The sequence below is a fragment of the Oncorhynchus masou genome, chromosome 1 (genome assembly GCF_036934945.1).
Source record: "Oncorhynchus masou masou isolate Uvic2021 chromosome 1, UVic_Omas_1.1, whole genome shotgun sequence".
Taxonomy (NCBI): Eukaryota; Metazoa; Chordata; class Actinopteri; order Salmoniformes; family Salmonidae; genus Oncorhynchus; species Oncorhynchus masou.
The window spans coordinates 62,922,895-62,946,832 of record NC_088212.1 but is presented as its reverse complement, the minus strand read 5'-3'; the positions used below and the strand labels follow the sequence as shown (position 1 = coordinate 62,946,832).

The 23,938-nt window shown below is 41.3% G+C and overlaps 2 protein-coding genes across 2 annotated transcripts in view; one reads left to right on the top strand and one right to left on the bottom strand.

The window, feature by feature from the left end:
* Nucleotides 1-23,938, bottom strand: part of LOC135540417 (uncharacterized) — a 61,904-nt gene that overhangs the window by 18,989 nt on the left and 18,977 nt on the right.
* On the top strand, nt 4,186-6,165 carry LOC135547825 (cytosolic iron-sulfur assembly component 2B-like). Its single transcript, XM_064977057.1, has 5 exons — nt 4,186-4,430; nt 4,575-4,652; nt 4,785-4,910; nt 5,035-5,080; nt 5,611-6,165. The coding sequence occupies exons 1-5, from the start codon at nt 4,302-4,304 to the stop codon at nt 5,715-5,717; spliced, it is 486 nt and encodes a 161-aa protein (XP_064833129.1). The 5' UTR covers nt 4,186-4,301; the 3' UTR covers nt 5,718-6,165.

Here is a 23,938-nt window from a genome sequence, read left to right as displayed (position 1 = left end):
AGTAAGTATGAACAGTGGAGGTCAATCCGAAATTACATGGTAAGTAGTCCATATCTAACAACTGACTTAATCACATGCCTCACTTCATGACCCAGCAGATAGATACAGTAGCGTATTGTTTGATGGAATATATTTTTAGGCTTTTCATCCCATTTCTGACTCAGAACATCACAAATCATATAAACCTCTTGCTCATAATGAATACATTAACACACTACAGTGTAATTTGCTACTGCAGTCCTAGATAGGCGTATCATGCACTTTTTATCCATTGTGTGAGACTCAAGTCTCATATGAGACGTCCTTGTAAATATTACAATGTCTTCGCCTCCACTGAAGGACAGTATTTATTTCAGTTTTCCTTATCTTTGCTGGAATGTATAATAGATTCTCCAGAACTACAATCCCTAGCTGGACTTGACTTTGTGCTAATTAGGAGGAAGACTCCCAACTCTTCAGGCAGAGAGGACAGGAGGCTATGGGAATCTTGTTAATCATTATTTAGTTGTGTGCTTGTATATTAACCCCAAAGGACAAATATTCCCGTGAGTGTGGTAAAGTAAACTGTGCTATAACACGTGACTGTGAGAGAATTCCCAGACTTCACCAGTGTGAGAGCCTGTGTTGCTGTACTCAGTACTGCATGTGTGTCAGTGAAGGCTCATTCTTTCATCATCACCAGTACATTGGACTTTAATGTTCCCCTTAATTGGATTGGCCATCCATTTTGATAGCAAAATTGTTGCTCAGTTCACAGGTTCCCTTCAGATGGTCTCACAGGAGTGAAAGTGTAGCCTATATTTTAACAAGATCACAACTTTTATGCCTTAATTTTGCATTTAGACTGTCATCCCATAACACAGTGTGACATTCAGGGTCTCGTCTGTTTATTTTACTGTGTATGGCTGGGAGGCTGACTGTGCCCTGACTTGTTAATGTGGTCATATTGTTAACAGGAAATCTCTTCGGGGAATTCTATCCTGCTAGAGCCAGTGACTAATGGTTAAAGATGTACTGAAGCAAAAGTCACACAGTTACTTTGTTTAGAATCCTTGAAGAAAATATCCTGAATGACCATTTTAAGAAGCTTGAAATATTAATCGAAAAACAGTTTACTGTTTAAGGTTTTCCATAAGAACGTTGTCTCCCTTATTCTATGAGTGTAAAGAATCTAACATGATCTTTTTGAAGCAATGAAACAGGGTTTTTCCACAGATGCGTAATGGGTTCAACAAGTCTAGCTGATTTCTCATGGCGGGTTCTGTCAAGGCCATTGGCTGTCTGTCATTTATTAACCACTGTCAATGTGTAAAGAATGTAATTGGTTTCGACATTATTGTCCCTATTGAAATGATAGAGGCTGAAACGTACACAAAACGTTAAGGAAATCCTTTTGAAAACATTATAATAAACAAAGTATTGTATGTCTTCTGATTCAAGTATTTGTTTATTATAGTGCACCTATCTTCAATGATTATCCATCCGTCTAATGGGATATGTTTGGCACTTAGGGTTAATATAACAGCAACGTTTTAAGCATTTGTTATCCGCATTTCAGTTCAACCCTGAAAGCTAGAGAGCAAACTAGCTACAGTGTGTTGATCATGAATTATACAGTATATGTTATGGGTTGTTGTGTTTTGTGTTTTTAGAAAGATGGCTGATAGAGCCTGTTGGGCGACAGCAGTTAACCGTCATTGTAAATAAGAATTTGTTTTTAACTGACTTGCGTAGTTAAATACAAAAAAAAAATAACAAGGTGAGGCTCAGGGCGATGGGGAAGGGGTAGTTAGTTATATGTTCAAAGAGCAACTGGTTCGGTATTACAACCACTTCCTGTATTTAGTCTCCAAGGTAGCAGCCAACATGCTCATTCACATCAAAGATATAGCATGATAATAGCCTTATTCAACCCCCCCCCCACACACACACACCTTAGATCAAGATTAAAGAGAAATGCTCTACAGAGATATGACACTTTTTCAGTGTAGGCCTACGTGCAGTACTCTGGCAATTGTATACTGTACATTCCTAATGAGCTCACCCATTGACTTAAAGTAGTCAGTGGACATCAATTTAAATGCTGTGATCAGCCAATATCCCTCCATTGTCTAGTGATTGACTTCCTCTCTACACCATTGGCCCTTAAAAGCCCATCAACGCAGAGTGAGGCTTTTAGACTCTATAAAATGTTTATGCATAACCTCCACAATCGCATTAGGTTATGGAATCATGTTTCTAAATAGCTAGCCATCCTTTTATTTCCCGGATTAACCAGCCCCAAGCTTTACAGCATTTTAAGATTTGTCTAGAGCAACGGCCAGGGCCGGGGATAGACCAGACGTGTATTGTGTTGTGCCTGGGTTTTTGTTTTCCTGGAATGTGTGGATGGAACCTCCTGTCTCCAGGAGAGCTACATTAAGCTTCACGGCTTCAGGCATGACAGTGTCTGTGAATCTACTCTGCTCCACACGGAGTATTGAGATGAAATTGCACTCTTGCAACAGTGCACCCAGACAGGACCCACGCTGTCTCAATTGCAGGGCTCCAGGCTCACAGGTGTTTCAGCCCCGAGGCACTCTCAACCAGTTCTCAAAGCTGTTGTGATGTCACTGTGGAGTGTCATGCAGAAACTGTGTTGAAAGTCTCTCTTTACCTACTGAAATGGTGGGTTCAGTGGGATGAAAAAATATCCCTCACATGCTACCTGACCCCACATTCTAGGGCTAAAAGGATTTTATCCTCTCTGTCTGTCTTGGCCTTCCTTCCACCTGTAGAGAGATGGCACACCGACGCTCACTCACCTTTTTGGCAGTCTCCTGACTCCTCTCTTTCTTTGCATAAGGTGAAAAGTTACTTGTACATAGTATTGCCTGGGTCCGCAAAGACGAGGGCAAGGATAGCATGCTGATAAGTGTCCCTGGAGGAATGGCTAGAAGCCCAGCACTTAGCCTAGAGCAAACTAACCACACCCAAGACTCCTGCCTGCCTTTACCTTAATTGTTATTGTTGACACAATGTGGGTCGTTCAGCAAACTGTCTCACTGAACTAATCCCTCTGACAGTGCTGATGAATGAGTAACTTAAATACAAAAGGGGATGAGGACTAGCTTGAGAATTTCAGTTGGTAGACTGTACTTTACTTTACAGGCTTTGATACTGAAATACTTGCATAATCACAGTTCTTCTAATTCAGGTGAACGTGTTTTGTTGGTTTAGGATACAATATGATCATTTACAGGGGTTGAATAAAGTTCAACAAGATACTGCTGCCTCCTATGAGCTCACAGCCAAGCTTGGTTCATGCAAATGATATAAGGAAGGTGTGTTATCAGGTTCCATCTAAACGGGTATTTCAACCTGTGACAGGCTTTAGGGTACAAGGGAGGCTCATTGTGTACTGGAGCTAGCAAACCAGAAAGTTTTTTTCAACAGCTGTTGACAAGATGGACAGAGAGAAGGCCAGTTTGCATTCAGATTAAAGGAAGTCCTTGGTAATATATCACTAAGGTTTTTCAGTAGTGGTTTTCAATGTTATTGTTTGCATTGGTGACACTCAACAAATGGGTTTGGGGTATTTCAATAGTATGCCCAGTATTTCTAAGAGCTAATGTCTTTAAGCTATTTAGATTATTTGGCACAGTAAAAGGAATCGCCCAAGACGGTAATTTATGCCATGTATCACTCCAAATCTGGACATAACAACATTGAATTTGTCAACTGCTATTAATACTATAAACATACATAGTGAAAGTACAGTTTAAACTGGACTTTAAACATTTTCAAACATGTGCCAACGCACACACACACACAGGTGATTAATTGTACAATTATGGGTTAGGCTTGACTTTGAAATGGTGCATTGCAGTTGGTATTCTGAGTCATATGTTATTTATACTGCTACTAAAGATATTACCTAGAGCTTAACATTTGAGTCTATGGTAAAAAGCTACTTTCCTGGGATTCACAATACACGTTTAAGAGGGCTAATTGAATTGCTGTTATTTATGAAACATTTTAGGATGAACATTGTTTTACTTGGATCATTATTTTCTTGCTTCTGTGTAACTTTACCATTTATAGATTAACTTTATAGTTCACGCAAAACAGAATTTAAGATGAGAATACTGCCATCTGCTGGATACATCTGGAAATCCAAGATGACACTAAATCGCAGGGATGCGCCTGCGTACGTTTTGACGTCTACCGTTCCCGGAAGTCGATCGTTCACTCCCGTGGTCCAGAGTAAAAAAAGGTAGCGCAAACAAGTATACCGTATTTCTGTATTTGCAACATCACAAATGTCAGTGGGGACCCGTTTAGAGAACGCAAATCCCTTGATTTTTCAACGAACAGGCGAGAGACTTCAGACCACAAAGGACGAGGACGAAGATGTTGCTGATCCCATCGACGACAGAGAAATATTTGATATCCTTTCGGTGTAGCTAGTTAAAATATACATCCATTGAGCTTTCAATGTCATACCAATCAACTTTGCATATGATGCTTCATTCTTTATTAAAGCTAATTACTCAACATTGTGTTGTCAGATTTCACCTTAACCCGTGCTACATCTCATCAGATCCATTAATGATCCTGAACACCCACTGTCCCTCGAGGAATTGAATGTCGTGGAACAAGTGCGAGTGCGCGTGAGTTAAACTTCTTTCACAACTTTTCCCCCAGGTAGAAGTTCGACACAGACATACCTGTGTAGCTACTAAGGAAAGCAGATAGCCTATACTGTGTTAGCCTAATAAAACCAACTTTATTTTTCTTTACAGGTAGATGACCAAGAGAACACTGTGGGTGTGGAGTTCACCCCCACTATACCCCACTGCAGCATGGCAACCCTCATAGGCCTGTCCATCAAAGTCAAGCTGCTGCGATCCCTACCAGAAAGGTTTAAGGTGGGTGAAAGAATTTAAGTGCTTGTGAGCTGTGAGATTAAGCTTTAATATTATTTAATTGTCTGAACATCTAACATGAATATAGTGGGTCATGTACCATCTATGCCTAATCATATCTCTGCAGATTGATGTGCACATCACTCCTGGGACGCATACCTCAGAAGATGCAGGTAAAGTGACATGCCTCTGAAGTAACTCAACATTGAGGCTGAGACAAACAATCACGCCTTCAAGACGACTATTGTATACTACCCCTTTTGAGAAGCCCTAATATCAATTCCACAATAATGGTGATACTTAGACTGAATTTTCACTTTAAACCATGTCAAACAAAAAACAATGAATGCAAAGCAAACCATACAACTCCATTCACAAGGCCTAGTTTTTAACAATTTCCACAGAAAATTGTACAAAAACACCTTTACTTGAGCAACAGTGCAGATGCAAACTTTGGTAACAGAATGACAGTTTGTGCTTTATGCTGTCATTCTGTTATGGAACTTTGCATATGCACTGTTATTGAAGTAACTGGTTTTGTAAAAATTGTAAAAAGTAGTCCTTTTGCATAGAGTTGTATGGGTTGTTTAACTTTGCAATCATTGGGTTTTGTTTTACATATTTTAAAGTGAAATATCACAGTGTCAGCATCACTCAGTTATTGTGGAATTGCCCTGAACTAAACCCTTTGTTTTTGTTTCAGTCAACAAACAGCTGGCAGACAAAGAGAGAGTGGCCGCTGCACTCGAGAACTCCCAGCTTCTGGAGGTGGTCAACCAGTGTCTGATATCCAATGCAAGGACAAGCTGACCGTCCTGATGGATCAATAGAAAGTTCTCCTTAGTCCAGGAATAGGCTTAATGTTTCTCTCCTGACATATTAACTGGACTGGATCTGTTTATGTTGAGTAAATGGCAAATGTATCTCCTATGCTGCCATTGTATTTTCATCTAACAGAAATCCCTTGTATCATGTTTGAGTCTGTGTTGTAGGCAGAAATACTAAACACACACTAGTTATATCTTCACTAGATCTTCAGTTTTGCACTATAATAAACAAGTATTGTATCCTTTATTATACAAGTAAAGCAATAAAACACAAGGTTATATCTTATTTAATTGAAAGTATACCTGATATTAATGGCATTTGCAAAGAGAACAGAGAAAATGTTTCTCAAATCAAATGACTGGGGATGCCTTATTCATCAGATGCCTTATTTTATATTTGTCCAAAATAGTATAAAATATATGAAATAGCATTTGACTTGTGTTTTCCTCACTTAAATGTGGTTGTAAATTAATGACTTGATATAAAATTAATAAGTTTAATGATATGCATTTTGTCGTTAGATTTGGCTATACTTATTTTACTATGGCAGTGAAATAAGTATGGTTCTTTTCAAATTCTCATCAGAGAGCCACAGATCTTCATTGCATATGCAAGAACTTGGTCCCACAGGGTTAAAGGCTACACTTCCTCCACATTGAAACAGTCAGCAGAGTGGCGCAGCGGAAGCGTGCTGGGCCCATAACCCAGAGGTCGATGGATCGAAACCATCCTCTGCTATATGTTTTACATTTCGACAATTCAGCAGAATTGTTTTTCTTGTAAAATGCCTTTATGAGGTAGAAGTGATACCTACATACAGTTATGGTTAGACAAAATAAAAGGAGAGCATTGTTACAATGAATGCGTTAAAATGTTGTTTGTAAGCAATACTTTAACTTATATAATATATCAGCTATAAAGAATGAATGGGTGAGTTTAGACGACAATGAATATTGCGTCATCCCGAAGGGTACGTGCAAATTTGATGTGTTCACTACCACCCTCTCATGGACAATGGATAAAATAACATCCGAGTCGTCCTCGAACTTCCATTACACATTGAGAGCCTTTGTCTTAGCAAGATGACTCCAGATCAACTGAGGCTCCTTTTTGTACCTGAAGTAAGTAAAATGAACCTAATTTGAATACAAATTCTAACACGAGATATGTGTGAGTTTGCCAGGAGACCAGCAGTTGGCAGCATTGTCTTTCTAGCCGTTTGAAAAAGAACGTGTGAGTGATTATTCTAACCATGTGTGTGTGTGGGGGCAATTTGTCACCCTGTTGGAGAAAATGAGTAGAAAACATTCATCGTCCTGGCAGCCAATCCAAGACCTTAGAAAAGTATAAGTAATTGATATGGGGCCAGTTTAACAAATGCAGCCGAAATAGCTCAGTTGGGAGAGCGTTAGACTGATTTTTATTTATTTCACCTTTATTTAACCAGGTAGGCTAGTTGAGAACAAGCCATACGACAGTATGTTTGGCAGCATGCGTGAAGGATGCTTTGTTGCGAAATAGGAAGCCCATTCTAGATTACATTTTGGATTGGAAATGCTTAATGTGAGTTTGGAAGGAGAGTTTACAGTCTGGCCAGACATTTAGATATTTGTAGTTGTCCACATACTCTGAGTCAGAACCGTCCAGACTAGTGATGCTGGACGGGCGTGCATGTGCGGGCAGCGATCAGTTGAAGAGCGTGCATTTAGTTTTACTTGCATATAAGAACAGTTGGAGGCTGACCCAACCTGGTCTCAGACTATTCATATTATTCAGTAATTATATCAAAGATACAATATGAAATGTAACATATACTAAATGGTGTATGTATTATTTGTGGATGTCCATCATCCATTTCGTTTGATATGTTATGAATTACAATTCGTATGATGTTACGAATTAGCCAAATGTACAATATGTTAAGATTTTGAGAAGGTATGATGTTACTAATTCCAATTTGACTTACACAACTGAGTTAATTTGTTGTCATGACTTTACACATTTATTTTGGGATCCAACACTAAACGTACATTTTCTGATGACACGCGTGTGGAAAATGAGCTTGTTATTTCATATAAACGCATTTTCATCCAAGTTGACTCTCCTTGCCGCTTCTCCTCGATTACGTTTGGCCTTTTTCAAAATGAGGGCAGAGAATACGCAGGAGAGATGAGAAAAGACCAATTAGTTCGGCGAATGGAGGAGTGTCCTCGCCTGCTTGATAGCCTCTGCTCGGAGAGGAAGCACAAGATTATCCAACCGGAGTCCTTTGCGGAAGAGTTTTGAGATCTGCCACACCTCCTTTGAATCAGCTGTTGTTTACTGGGAGGAGAACAGCACGCACATATTTAAAAACAATATACTACTTATCCTTTTATGTATAAAATGTCTAGCAAAACTAGCGACATGTCTTGTCACTTACTACTTTACACATTTCATTTGTGATTAAACACTTGTAGCCTAAACACTTAATTACACTTCATTATATATCATTGTAATTATTTGTTTTCAATTTGTTTGTCGCTCTGTGGTGTTTATTTTACTGTATTACTATTTTTCAAGCTCATACAGCATCATTTTACATTGATGTATTACTCAACAGCATTCTTCCCTTCCTCTTAGTTCACTCTGAGCACAAAAGCTCTTATCTGAATGCTCTAATTAAATTTTAATCAATTAATGCTCCATTGTAGAAACTACACTGATCCAAAATATAAACGCAACATGCAACAATTTCAAAGATTTTACTGAGTTACATATAAGGAAGTTAGTCAATTGAAAATAATTCATTAGGCCCTAATCTATGGATTTCACATGACTGGGAATACAGATACCTTTAAAAAAAAGTAGTGGCGTGGATCAGAACCTGTCGGTATCTGGTGTGACCATCATTTGCCTCATGCAGCGCAACACATCTCCTTTACATAGAGTTGATCAGGCTGTTGATTGTGGCCCGTGGAATGTTGTCCCACTCCTCTTCACTGGCTGTGTGAAGTTGCTGGATATTGGCGGGAACTGGAACAGGCTGTCGGACACGTCGATCCAGAGCATCCCAAACATGCTCAATGGTTGACATGTCTGGTGAGTATGCAGGACATGGAAGACCTGGGACATTTTCAGCTTCATTTTAGAGATGCTTTTTATTCTCCCCAGCACAAGGTGTACCTGTGTTATGATCATGCTGTTTAATCGGTCCTGCCCCCAAACCAGGCGCGAACGGTACTTGCAAGCAGTGAATTGCGAGTGAGGAGTGCCAGTGGAGCATCATGACTCTGCTTCCTAAAGAAAAATCTGTCTTCCAACGAGAAGAAGACAGGAGAGAGAAATTAAAGGGCAACGGTATGTTACCCAATTTCTCACAAAGGAAGGTGGATGTTGTCTGCGAGTGGTGGAAATGAACCTGTTAGCTTAGTCCATAGTGAAATAGGCTACTTTTGCTCCCCTAACATTTCGCTTATCTTTTAGCTGACATTTAATCAATACAGGCCAACTTTTTTAGCAAGCTATTCATACTAAATCAGTTGTCCCAGCCCCTGCCTAGTGCCAGGCCCAACAGATGCAGCTTCAGGCTCAACAGCCCTCTCTCCCCATCCCCCTGAACCAGCTGTACTCCCAACTGAAGAAGGAGGTGAGCAGCATTGTGTTGAATGGCATGTCAGTTGGCATAATTGCAGGTACTGCAATGCGTTGATTAAAGGAATGTGATTCTCCAGTCAGGGAAAATCTCACTTGACACAGAGGCAGCCAATATCAGAGCCTTAAAGGAAATATGCAGACTCTTAGAGATGGATGGGAGTTTCTCTTGTCTGAGGCAACACTGATTGCTGCGCAAATGGATGTTGTATCTCAATATAGCAAGGAACACAGCCGCCAGAGGAAAAGGAAGAGATTCCATGATGAGACCTCTCAAGAGGAGACCGCTCAGGACAGTGCAGCAACGGTGTTTCGGAACAGTGTTTTTTACTGCTATGTACAATATAAGTGACTTGGACACCAGGTTCCACACCACTGCAAAAGTTGTAGAATCATTTTCTGTTGTCCTGAATGTTGGGCAGATTAGTGAGGATAAAAGTCCCTTCTGTGTGCCAACCACTGATCATGAAGTATTACAGAGATCTCACACCTGAGTTTCAAAATGAAGTAAGACACCTGAACACTGTGTATGCTGCTACTTTCCTCCCCTCTTGGTCTGCTGAATGCAATTGGTAAGATGCAGCTGCAAAGCATTTTTGGAGAAGTGTGCATTGCATTATGTATATTTTGTACACAACCTGTGACTGGTGCTGGTGGCGAGAGAGCTTTCAGTAAGCTAAAACTGATAAAAAATGATTTGAGGTCCACTATGTCCCAGGAAAGGCTTTGCAGTCTTGCAATGCTGTCCATTGAAAGTCAGTTAGCTAGAAAGCTGAACTTCAAACACTTGATCAGTGACTTTCCTAGCAAGAAGGCTCGGCGCTGGGCTCTTGGTGAGTAAGGCTGAGCAAGAGCCAGTTATAACTTTTGAATGGCTATGGATATTGGATCACTACGTACATGATGCCCACAGGCTGAGAACAAGATCTATCTCAAAGTAATGGCTGGATCTCCATAAAATTTGTTGTGCACAATCAATACCCCAAGTGGAAGAAACCCTTTGATTTGGTGACCACTTGACCTTTCCTCAAGCACAACCATAAGGCCTTTTCATTTCCATTACCATTTTCTTTTCCATTTCCATATTTACAGCTAATGTTAAGAGCATTTTCCATTCAAGAATTTTACCATTAAAATTACATTTCAAATCAAATCAAACTTTATTTGTCACATGCGCCAAATACAACAAGTGTAGACGTTACTGGGAAATGCATACTTACAAGCCCTTAACCAGCAGTGCAGTTCAATAAAAGAAAATATTTACCAATTAGACTAAAATGAAAAGTAATAATAAAAAGTAACAATAACAAGGCTATATACAGGGGGTACCGAGTCAGTGTGCAAGGGCACAGGCTAATTGAGGTAATCTGTATATGTAGGTGGGATCAAAGTGACTGAATAGGTAACAAGCAAACAGCGAGTAGCAGCAGTGTACAAAAGGGATGCGGGGAGGGGCGGTCAATATAAATTGTCCGGTGGCGATTTTATGAATTGTTCGGCAGTCTAATGGCTTGGGGCTAGAAGCTGTTGAGGAGCCTTTTGGTCCTAGACTTATCGCTCCGGTACTGCTTGCCGTGCGGTAGCAGAGAAAACAGTCTTTAACTTGGGTGACTTGAGTCTGACAATTTTATGGGCATTCCTCTGACACCGCCTATTATATAGGTTTTGGATGGAAGGAAGCTTGGCCCCAGTGATGTACTGGGCCGTTCGCACTACCCTCTGTAGCGCTTTACGGTCAGATGCCAAGCAGTTGCCATACCAGGCGGCGACGCAACTGGTCAGGATGCTCTCGACGGTGCAGCTGTAGAACCTTTTGAGGATTTGGGTGACCCATGCCAAATCTTTTCAGTCTCCTGAGAGGGGAAAAGTTTTGTGGTGCCCTCTTCATGACGGTCTTGGTATGTTTGGGCCATGATAGTTTGTTGGGGATGTGGACACCAAGGAACTTGAAACTCTCAACCCCCTCCACTACAGCTCCATCGCTGTTAATGGGGGCCTGTTTGGCCCCCCTTTTCCTGTAGTCCACGATCATCTCAGTCTTTCTCACATTGAGGGAGAGTTTGTTGTCCTAGCACCACACTGCCAGTTCTCTGACCTCCTACCTATAGGCCGTCTCATCGGTGTCGGTGATCCTACCACTGTTGTGTCATCAGACAACTTGATGAATGTGGAGTAGGAATCAATCTTAATCCTTTATTGACGCTTTGCTTGTTCGATGGTGTGTGTGAGGGCATAGTGGGATTTCTTATAAGCATCCGGATTAGGCTCCCGCTCCTTGAAAGCGGCAGCTCTAGACTTTAGCTCGATGCAGATGTTGCCTATAATCCATGGCTTCTAGTTGGGATATGTACATAAAGTCACTGTGGGGACGATGTCATCGATGCACTTATTGATGAAGCCGATGACTGAGGTGGTGTATTACTCAATGTCATTGGATGAATCCCAGAACATATTCCAGTCTGTGCTTGCAAAACAGTCCTGTAGTGTAGCATCCGCGTCATCTATCCACTTCCGTATTGAGCGAGCCACTGTTACTTCCTGCTTTAGTTTTTGCTTGTAAGCAGGAATCAGGAGGATATAATTATGGTCTGTTTTGCCAAATGGAGGGTGGGGGGAGAGCTTTGTATGCATCTCTGTGTGTGGAGTAAAGGTGGTCTAGGATGTTTCCCCCCTGGTTGCACATCTGACATGCTGGTAAAACTTAAGTTTGCCTGCATTAAAGTCCCCCGGCTACTCGGCGCACTGCTTCTGGTGAGCATTTTCTTCTTTGCTTATGGCCTTATAGAGTTGGTTGAGAGTGGTCTTAGTGCCAGCTTCGCTTTGTGGTGGTAAATAGACGGATATGAATAATACAGATGAGGACTCTCTTGGTAGATAGTGTGGTCTACAGAGTATCATAAGGTACTCTTCCCCAGGTGAGCAATATCTTGAAACGTCTTTAATATTAGACATCGTGCATTATCTGTTATTAACAAAAAGACACACACCCCCACCCCTCTTGTAACCAGAGGTAGCGTCTCTGTTCTGCCGGTGCATGGAAAATCCCACCAGCTCTATATTGTCCGTATCTTCGTTCAGCCATGTCTCTGTGAAACATAAGATGCTAAAGTTTTTAATGTCCCGTAGGTAGGATAATCTTATTTTAATATTAGACATCATGCACTATCATATTTTCCAATGATTGCATGTTAGCAAGAAGAATGGAAGGCAATGGTAGTTTACTCGCTCGCCTCCGGATTCTCATAAGGGTGCCCGATCTGCGGTTTCGTTTCTGGCGTCTTTTCTTCACACACAAGGCGTGGATCTGGGTGTCACGCTGGAATAAATGATTTTGGAGACAGGCGCAGGAATACACAATAGGGGTTTTTAATGCCCCAACCAGTTCTGTGAGCTGAGTTTTAAAAAAATCTGTAATGTTATCTAGAGATTTTCTGACACCGCCATTGGTTCTACAGTACAGGATACCATGTCTCAATAATCAGAAGGCTAACATGTTTCAGAGGATAACATGTCTCGTTAGTAACGAGGATAACATGTCTCGTTGGTAACGAGGATAACATGTCTCGTTGGTAACGAGGATAACATGTCTCGTTGGTAACGAGGATAACATGTCTCGTTGGTAACGAGGATAACATGTCTCGTTGGTAACGAGGATAACATGTCTCGTTGGTAACGAGGATAACATGTCTCGTTGGTAACGAGGATAACATGTCTCGTTGGTAACGAGGATAACATGTTTTATCAGTAGAATTTGATGCATAACATTATGTGTGTGGAGTTGTGAAAGAAGTTTAGTGCCTTGAAAAAGTATTCATCCCCTTGGCGTTTTTCCTATTTTGTTGCATTACAACCTGTAATTTAAATGTATTTTAATTTCATGTAATGGACATACACAAAATAGTCCAAATTGGTGAACTGAAATGAAAAAAATTACTTGTTTCAAAAAATGCAAAAAAATAAAGTACTTAAGTGTATACACCCCCTTTGCCATGAAGACCCTAAATAAGATCTGGTGCAACCAATTACCTTCAGAAGTCACATAATTACTTACATGAAGTCCACCTGTCCACCTATATACAGTTGAAGTCGGAGGTTTACATACGTACACATAGGTTGGAGTCATTATAACTTGTTTTTCAACCACACCACAAATTTCTTGTTAACATCTACTTAGGACATATTCTTTGACGTGAGATTTTTCCAACAATTGTTTACAGACAGATTATTTCACTTATAATTCCAGTGGGTCAGAAGTTTACATACACTAAGTTGACTGTGCCTTTAAACAGCTTGGGAAATTCCAGAAAATGACATCATAGGCAAATTTACATAATTTGAGTCAATTGGAGGTGTACCTGTGGATGTATTTCAAGGCCTACCTTCAACCTCGGTGCCTCTTTGCTTCCAATAGTACGCAAGTATAAACACCATGGGACCAGGCCGTTCAGGAAGGAGGTTCTGTCTCCTAGAGATGATCGTACTTTGGTGCGAAAAGTGCAAATCAATCCCAGAACAACAGCAAAGGACCTTGTGAAGATGCTGGAGAAACAGGTACAAAAGTATCTATATCCACACTAACGCGAGTCCTATATCGACATAACCTGAAAGGCCGCTCAGCAAGGAAGAAGCCACTGTTCCAAAACCGCCATTAAAAAGCCAAGAGTACAGTTTGCAGCTGCACATGGGGACAAAGATCATACATTTTGTAGAAATGTCCTCTGGTCTGATAAAACAAAAATAGAACTGTTTGGCCATAATGACCATCGTTATGTTTGGAGGAAAAAGGGGGAGGCTTGCAAGCTGAAGAACACCATCCCAACCTTAAAGCACAGAGGTGGCAGAATCATGTTGTGGGGGTGCTTTGCTGCAGGAGGGACTGGTGAACTTCACAAAATAGATGGCTTCATGAGGAAGGAAAAATTATATGGATATATTGAAGCAACATCTCAAGATCAGGAAATTAAAGCTTGGTCGCAAATGGGTATTCCAAATGGACAATGACCCTAAGCATACATCCAGTTGTTGCAAAATGGCTTAAGGACAACAAAGTCAAGATATCGGAGTGGCCATCACAAAGCCCTGACATCAATCCTGTAGAAAATATGTGGGCAGAACTGAAAAAGCTTGTGCTAGCAAGGAGGCCTACAAACCTGACTCAGTTGCACCAGCTCTGTCAGGAGCTATGGGCCAAAATTCACCCAACTTATTGTGAGAAGCTTGTGGAAGGCTACCCGAAAAGTTTGACCCAAGTTAAACAATTTAAAGGCAATGCTACCAAACCCACTGGGAATGTGAAAAGAAATACAAGCTGAAATAAATCATTCTCTACTATTATTCTGACATTTCACATTCTTAAAATAAAGTGGTGATCCTAACTGACCTAAAAACAGGGAATTGTTACTAGGATTAAATGTCAGGAATTGTGAATTTGTCGATGTGTAGTTGCCTGTCAGTACCCGTGTTATATAGTGTCACGTTCGTTTTGTTTGTTTAGTGTTTATTTGTTAATTAAAAGAAGAATGTATGCTTATCACACTGCGCCTTGGTCTCATCAATATGACCAACGTGACACAAGCGGCACCATGAAGACCAAGGAGCTCTCCAAACAGGGTCAGGGACAAAGTTGTGGAGAAGTACAAATTAGGGTTGGGTTATGAAAAAAAAAAAAGTCAACTTTGAACATCCCAAGGAAGACCATTAAATCCATGATTTTTTTTGTAAAAAATGGAAAGGATATGGCACCACAACAACCCTGCCAAGAGAGGGCTGCCCACCAAAACTCACGGACCAGGCAAGGAGGGCATTAATCAGAGAGGCAACAAAGAGACCAAAGATAACCCTGAAGGAGCTGCAAAGCTCTACAGTGGAGATTGGAATATCTGTCCATAGGACCACTTTAAACCATACACTCTACAGAGCTGGGTTTATGGAAGAGTGGCCAGAAAAAAAGCCACTAAAGGCTATTTGGGAGACTCGCCAAACATATGCAAAGGGTACTCTGGTCAGATGAGCCTAAAATTGAGCTTTTTGGCCATCAAGGAGAACGCTATGTCTGGCCCAAACCCAACACCTCATCACCCTGAGAGCACCATCCCAGTGAAGCATGGTGGTGGCAGCATCATGCTGTGGGGATGTATTTCATCAGCAGGGACTGGGAAACTGTTCAGAATTGAAGGAATGATGGATGATGCTAAATACAGGGGAATTCTTGAGGTAAACCTGTTTCAGTCTTCCAGAGATTTGAGACTGGGATGGAGATTCACCTTCCAGCAGGACAATGACCCTGTATATAGTCTCTATATTGTTACTTTACTGCTGCTCTTTTAATTACTTGTTCCTTTTACTTCTTATTCTTATTTGTATTTTTTTTAACTGCATTGTTGGTTAGGGGCTTATAAGTAAGCATTTCACTGTAAGGTGAACTTGGAGTATGCGACAAATAAAATGTTATTTGACAAAGTGTAGGAGGTAACCTATCAATTACAAACACATTGTGTTATTTAAAAGATTGATTGAAAATGGTAAACCTTGCGAATGGCTGGGAACACCTCACCTGTCCAGATGAATTTTGTCGCATGCCATCCCAAAGCATGGAAACCTTGTCAGGCCAACTCGGCGGCAAACCCTGCCCCATGGTGACATCAGTCGCTCGGCTACTAGATAAATATGGGGATCCGTACCGTTCACTGGATCAACCTGAGTGAGTCACTGCATGAGAGATTTCACTGCATTCTGTCACCTGGAGTCATTTTTACCTGAAACTGGGTACTTGTACCTTAGCCATGATAATGAGGACATGAATAATGTGTAATGGGGGTTTGGCCATGTTTTGGAAAAATATATTATTCTATTGTCCTAACCTCCAGTCCAGGTGTGAATGAAGAAAGCAATAAGTTATATTTGTCATGTGAGTTGAATTTTAAAGGCAGTTAATTAGCTTTTCAAAGAGGAATCGGTTCATTCCCTCCCTTTCAGTGCCTCTGTTTTTACGTCACGTGAAACTCTCTGTCTGCAGGGTCTGTCTGCCCGTCTGTCAGGAGGGTCTTTCTGTCTGGAGGGTCTGTGAACAACTCAGCCAGAGGTCCCACTCCCAACATGTACTAGAAGCACTGAGTTACTAGGAGGAGTCTGAGGAAGAGTACTCTGATCACATTTTGTGACGTCCATAGTGACCACCTGGAACACACGGGTGAACACAGAACAGCATATCTTGTGTCTTTTCTCGGTTTTCAAGGTTGTTGTTTTTACCACATTCCAAAACAATTTAATTGGGCGACGTTGCCAGCACCACAAAGGCAGAGTCTCTTTAGATAGGACTAGAGCAGTTCTATTGCCAATGTGACTGTAATATCCTAGTAACATGAATGCACTGCATATCTCAAAGCATATCTCAAAGTTATAAAGACCTTTCAAACTCCACACACAGTGGTTGACTGATTGAAAACATTCTCCTCATGACCCGTTGTCATCTCTAAGATCCTCTGTGTTTCCCCTCTGCAGGTTTAAAGGTGACTGGTGTCATAGTGTGTGAAAACCGTCAAGAAAAAACACTTCACTCACCCGAAGAGAAAGAAATGACAAGACACTACAGTGACCTTTCTTATAATGAAGAAAGAAGGCTTAGGTTGATTTTGCAAATACACCAATCTAATTATTTTACATCAGACTTATGTCATAAAAAATAATGACTCATCTTGCCGTTTGTCATAAAATATGTAATTATTAATCTTGAGTGCATCAGTCGTAGTAATCTTCCACCCTTGAGCGACCACCATTGTAGTTCAGCACTCCCCTGTCCCCACCTGGCCCTTGAACCCCCTCCCTATCCAACCCCATACTGCGGCCTGGGAACCAGGCATGGGTCGGCCACTGATGCCGTTAATGGGGAGATTGGAGGAGAGAGTAATGAGGGAGTTGCTGTGTTGGTGCATGAGGCACGACATCCGCCCGACTGAGCGTGTCTGGGATTTGATGTCACCTGAGTCAGCTCTCCATACTCATCCTGAGGTGCGTGCTAGCCATCTGGTGAAGACTGTGCCAGCCTCCTGCACCAGGCCTCCTGTGCGCCTCCCTAGCCCTGCACATCCTGTGCCAGTTCTGCGCTACAGCTCTTCAAGACATGCTTACCGTGGCGGGCGTCGTACTGGTCAGGCACCGTGTTATGCGGTGGAGCGCACGGTGTCCCCAGTACGCGTTCTTAGCCCAGTGCGCTACATCCCAGCTCCCCGCATCTGCCGGGCTAAAATCACCATCCAGCCAGGACGGGTTGTGCAGGCCCTTAGTTTGAGACCTCCAGTGCGCCTCCACGGCCCGGTCTATCGTGTGCCTCCTCCGAGGACCAGGCTGTCTCTCCCTCCTGTCACTCCGGCGCTGCCAGAGTCTCCCTCCTGTCACTCCGGCGCTGCCAGAGTCTCCCTCCTGTCACTCCGGTCTATTCGGGGCCCGCTGCAAGGGGCGGGTACTGTCACGTCCTGATCTTGGTTCCTTTTTTATCTCTCTATGTTAGTTTGGTCGGGCGTGAGTTGGTGTGGGCATTCTATGTTTTGTGTTCTATGTTTTCTATTTCTTTGTGTTTGGCCTGGTATGGTTCCCAATCAGAGGCAGCTGGCAATCGTTGTCTCTGATTGAGAACCATACTTAGGCAGCCTGTTTTTCCCACTTGAGTTGTGGGTCGTTGTTTTCTGTCTCTGTGTCTCTACCAGGCAGGACTGTTTCGGTTGTTCTTTTGTTTACTTTGTGTTTCAGTGTTCAGTTATTGAATAAATTTAACATGGACACTTACCACGCTGCGCTTTGGTCATCTGCTTCCAACAGCCGTTACAGAGCTTCATTGCCATACAACTCTTCTTCAGTGGCCTTCAACTGCTCTTAAATGCAAGTAAACCTAAATGCACACTCTTCAACCGATCGCTACCAGTGCCAAAATCATCCAAAATCATCCAAACTATCCTACCGATCCTTGACTTCGGCAATTTCATTTACAAAATAGCCTCAAACACTCTACTCAGCAAATTGGATGCAGTCTATCACATTGCCATCTGTTTTGTCACCAAAGCCCCATATACTACACACCACTGCGACCTGTATGCTCTCGTTGGCTGGCCCTCGCTTCATATTTGTCGCCAAACCCCCTGGCTCCAGGCCATCTATAAGTCTTTGCTAAGTAAAGCCCCGCCTTATCTCAGCTCACTGGTCACCATAGCAGCACCCACCCGTAGCACGTGCTCCAGCAGGTATATCTCACTAGTCACCCCCAAAGCCAATTCCTCCTTTGGCCGCCATTCCTTCCAGTTCTCTACTGCCAATGACTGGAACGAATTGCAAAAATCACTGAAGCTGGAGAATCATATCTCCCTCACTAACTTTAAGCACCAGCTGTCAGAGTACCTCCTTTATCTTACCTCATTTGCACACACTGTATATATACAGTGCCTTGCTCACAACAACAAGTGGGGCACAATCATGAAGTAGAACGAGATCACTCACAGATCACTGCACCCTTGCGAAATATTCGGCCCCTTGAACTTTTTGCCACATTTCAGGATTCAAACATGAACATAGCCCAGTGAGGTTGGATGGAGAGCATTTGTGAACAGCAGTTTTCAGTTCTTTCCACAGATTCTCGATTGGATTCAGGTCTGGACTTTGACTTGGCTATTCTAACACCTGGATATGTTTATTTTTTATTTTTGAACCATTCCATTGTAGATTTTGCTTTATGTTTTGGATCATTGTCTTGTTGGAAGACAAATCTCCGTCCCAGTCTCAGGTCTTTTGCAGACTCCATCAGGTTTTCTTCCAGAATAGTCCTGTATTTGGCTCCATCCATCTTCCCATCAATTTTAACCATCTTCCCTGTCCCTGCTGAAGAAAAGCAGGCCCAAACCATGATGCTGCCACCACCATGTTTGACAGTGGGTATGGTGTGTTCAGGGTGATGAGCTGTGTTGCTTTTACGCCAAACATAACGTTTTGCATTGTTGCCAAAAAGTTCAATTTTGGTTTCATCTGACCAGAGCACCTTCTTCCACATGTTTGGTGTGTCTCCCAGGTTGCTTGTGGCAAACTTTAAACAACTCTTTTTATGGATATCTTTAAGAAATGGCTTTCTTCTTGCCACTCTTCCATAAAGGCCAGATTTGTGCAATACACGACTGATTGTTGTCCTATGGACAGTGTCTCCCACCTCAGCTGTAGATCTCTGCAGTTCATCCAGAGTGATCATGGGCCTCTTGGCTGCATCTCTGATCAGTCTTCTCCTTGTATGAGCTGAAAGTTTAGAGGGACGGCCAGGTCTTGGTAGATTTGCAGTGGTCTGATACTCCTTCCATTTCAATATTATCGCTTGCACAGTGCTCCTTGGGATGTTTAAAGCTTGGGAAATCTTTTTGTATCCAAATCCGGCTTTAAACTTCTTCACAACAGTATCTCGGACCTGCCTGGTGTGTTCCTTGTTCTTCATGATGCTCTCTGCGCTTTTAACGGACCTCTGAGACTATCAAAGTGCAGGTGCATTTATACGGAGACTTGATTACACACAGGTGGATTGTATTTATCATCATTAGTCATTTAGGTCAACATTGGATCATTCAGAGATCCTCACTGAACTTCTGGAGAGTTTGCTGCACTGAAAGTAAAGGGGCTGAATAATTTTGCACGCCTAGTTTTTCAGTTTTTGATTTGTTAAAAAAGTTTGAAATATCCAATAAATGTCGTTCCACTTCATGATTGTGTCCCACTTGTTGATTCTTCACAAAAAAATACAGTTTTATATCTTTATGTTTGAAGCCTGAAATGTGGCAAAAGGTCGCAAAGTTCAAGGGGGCCGAATACTTTTGCAAGGCACTGTACTTTTTGTGTTATTGACTGTATGTTTGTTTATTACATGTGTAACTCTGTTTGTGGCACACTGCTTTGCTTTATCTTGGCCAGGTCGCAGTTGTAAGTGAGAACTTGTTCTCAACTGGTCACCTTTATTTAACCAGGTAGGCATTTAAAAAAAGAAACAGGCAAAGAGACTAAATGGAGGGTATGGTGAGGGATCATGCAGAAATACCCTTCTGTCTGGTGAGCTTTCATATGAAACAATGTATTTGAACAAAGCTGCATTTGATTATCATCAAAAGTGCACACATACTCAATCTTTAGCAGTGATACTATATTTCAGATCATGTTAATGTATAATTTTCAGGCACAAATAAAACATGTTTTGTAAGTACAATAGAATTAGCATGGTAGGTGTTTCACAGTTACTATCACTCTGAAGATGGACTCCTTTAAATAATGGGACAACTTGTACTTTGGGGTTAAAGGTCAGGGCATGGAATGTGAATGTGGTGAACAAGCAAGTCCCCTTCGTTGAAAACAATCTCAGATAACAGATAGAAAATAGGGCTTTGGCTGATTTTGATGGGCCTCTACATTTTACCAAGCTGCATCTTTCGAGGACTTCAGGGCTTTTTTTCCAACAACAAGTGGACAGATATAAATTACCCCCCCCCCCGAATCCTTCCACCCTAATCCACAGCAGCATAGTGGCAGGGTTTTGGTATCAAATGCAACACATAGCATTCATACAAAGTGTGTCAGGGAGCTACAGGAACAAGATATATTTATAAATGCCCAACACTCTGTTGTGGAAAATGTTCTACAAATCTGAATCGGTGCAAGGCTGTGCTGAGGTCGTTCATAAAAATATCCCACCAGGCCAGATAGCATCCGCTGGATAGACTAAAAATAGCCCCACTTTGTCTTCCCAGGGGCTATAAGTGGCAAATGGGATTGTATTACTATGATACTAGCAATGGAGTAGTGGCATGCTTATTATAAACAGGTTAGCCAGTATTTATAGGCCTAAACGTTTGTAGTAATATCCATATAGACATGACCCGGCTGGATATCCCAACCTGGCTGGATAAGTAAAGCTGAGCTTGCATGCACTCATGCTTTGACAATGTTGCCATGGCGGCATGTGGATGTAGGTAGTCGAGGTATGTCCATGACACGCTGATAGGCCAACATACACTGGGAAAATGTCAACTTTGATCCACTCACTAATCTTAAATCTGGTGCCGATACAGGATTCCTCTTTTGTCTAAAGGCTGTAGGTACTATCCCTAATGTACAGTGCTATTCTAAATGGATCTATTACCAGATGGTCTTTAACACTTTTCATTGATACAGATTTTCCAATAGACTGATACTGTATGACCCCATGCCACATCGACCTATTGGAAACCAGTTTAAAAATAGATACAGTGCCTATTCAGATCCCTTGGATTTCCTTACATTTTAATGTGTTACAAAGTGGGGTTAAAATTGATTTGAATTTTCTTTTTTTTTGTCAACAATCTACACAGAATACTCATGTCAATGTGGAAGAAGAATTCAAACATTTCTTTTAAAGATTCAGACAAATGAAATAACTAAAATATAGTTGTTGCATAAGTATTCAGCTCCCTGAGTCAATACATTAAACACATTTGGCATTGATTACAGCTGTGAGTCTTCTTGGGTTAGTCTCTAAGAGCTTTGCACAGCTGGGTTGTGCAGTACTTGCCCATTATTCGTTAAACAATTCTCAAGCTCTGTCAAGATGTTGGATCATGGCAGCAACTTTCAAGTCTTGCCATAGATTTTATCGCAGATTTAAGTCAAAACTGTACCTTGGCTACTCAGCAACATTCACTGTCTTCTTGGTAAGCAACTCCAGTGTAGATCTGGCCTTGTGTTGTAGGTTATTGTCTGGCTGACAGGTGAATTCATCTCCCAGTATCTGGTGTAAAGCAGACTGAAGCAGTTTTCCTCTAGGCTGTTTCCTGTGCTTCTCTCCATCCCGTTTCTTTTTATCCTGACCAACTCCAGTATTTTCTGATGTCAAGCATACCCATACCATGCCGCCGCCACCACCATGCTTGAAAATAATGAGACAGTTACTCACTGACGTGTTGAATTGGCCCCAAAGGCTTTGCATTTAGGCCAAAGAGTGTATTCCTTTGCTGTTTTTTTTTGTTGTTGCAGTATTACTTTAGATGCATGTTTTGGAATATTTTCATAATGTTTATTTGTATTCTTCTTTTCACTATTTAGGTCATTATTGTTGAGTCACTACAATGTTGTTGATCCATCCCTAGTTTTCCCATCACAGCCATTGAACTCTAGCTGTTTCAAAATCACCAATGGCCTCATTGTGACATCCCTGAGCAGTTTCATTCCTGTCCTGCAGCTCAGTTCAGAAGGACGACTGTATCTTTGAGTCTGGGTGGTTTAATACATAATCCACAGCATAATTATTAACTTGACCGTGCTTAAAGAGATATTGAATGTCTGATTTGTTATTGTTACCCATCTACCAATCGCTGCTCTTCTTTTATGAGGTTTTCAAAAAGCTCCTTGGTCTTTGTAGTTGAATCTGTGCTTGAAATTCAATACTTGACTGAGGGACCTTACAGATGTTGTATGTAGGGGGGACAAAGGAAGGGGTAGTCATTCAAAAATCATGTCAACTACTATTATTTCTTACTGAGTGAGACCATGTAACTTATGTGATTTATTAAGCCAAATTTTACTTCTGAACTCATTTAGGCTTGTCCAACGACTATATTTTAGCTAAGAATGTTTTATCTTAAATGCATTTTTTTGTTTTTTTCTCCCACTTTGACATTATATAATATTTTATGTAGATTGTTGACAAAAAATGACAAATACATTTGAATCCTACTTTGTAACACAAAATGTAAAGAAATTTAAGGGGCCTGAATACTTTTGCAAGAGCTTTAATCAAGAGCTTGATATTCAGATACAACACCAATAAAATTTTAATTTGTCTGCTGACGGAAATACAGACTAATTTAATTCTGTTAAAAGTCCGTTGTACTTCAACATTCAACAAACATTTTACAGACAAATCACTGATTTATCTTCCTTCACCTCTCTTCTCTAGAATACGTGTGCTTTTCATGATTTTTGTAATGTTTTGGGTCTGTGACGTGAGTTTATTGTAAGATAGCTGTCACAAGTTTTATCTAACGCACATTAATACTATCTAATCACTAACCTACAGTAGATTCTCATCACTACCACCAACTGATCAAAATAAAAGCTCTACACTGGCTATTTTCAAATGGGGTTATGCATACCCCTATGGGTACGCGCAATGTCGTTGTTGGTACGCCAAATAAAAATGTGATTCACATTTTCACAGTCCATTTAGATTTTCCAACAGGGCTATACATTTGGGTATTGTTTTTTTTTCTCACCTGAGTATCCTCTTTTCACTGCCAAAAATCAAATTAAACCATCGAGTGTTCAGCGAAATAACACAATGTCAAATACAAGTAGCCTAGTCAAATAATTAACATCAATCACATTAACCATTTCTCTCTCGCTGGAATTCCACTAACCGTAGGTATGTAGCCAAACATAGCTGCTGCTCATTCCGTTTGCTCGAACTGCTACTACCAGCAGTACTACACCTGCACCTGTCGACACACAAGTTGTTCTGCTTCCATGAGCACATCCAATGCTAGCATCAGTAATTCTACATTTGTTGTTAGCCCGGCTAGCATGGA

Coding starts and splice junctions, on each gene's coding strand:
- LOC135547825 (XM_064977057.1), top strand. CDS start 4,302: ATGTCAGTGGGGACCCGTTTAGAGAACGCAAATCCCTTGATTTTTCAA. Junction 4,431..4,574: donor ACGACAGAGAAATATTTGAT/ATCCTTTCGGTG, acceptor CCCGTGCTACAT/CTCATCAGATCCATTAATGA. Junction 5,081..5,610: donor GCATACCTCAGAAGATGCAG/GTAAAGTGACAT, acceptor TTTTTGTTTCAG/TCAACAAACAGCTGGCAGAC.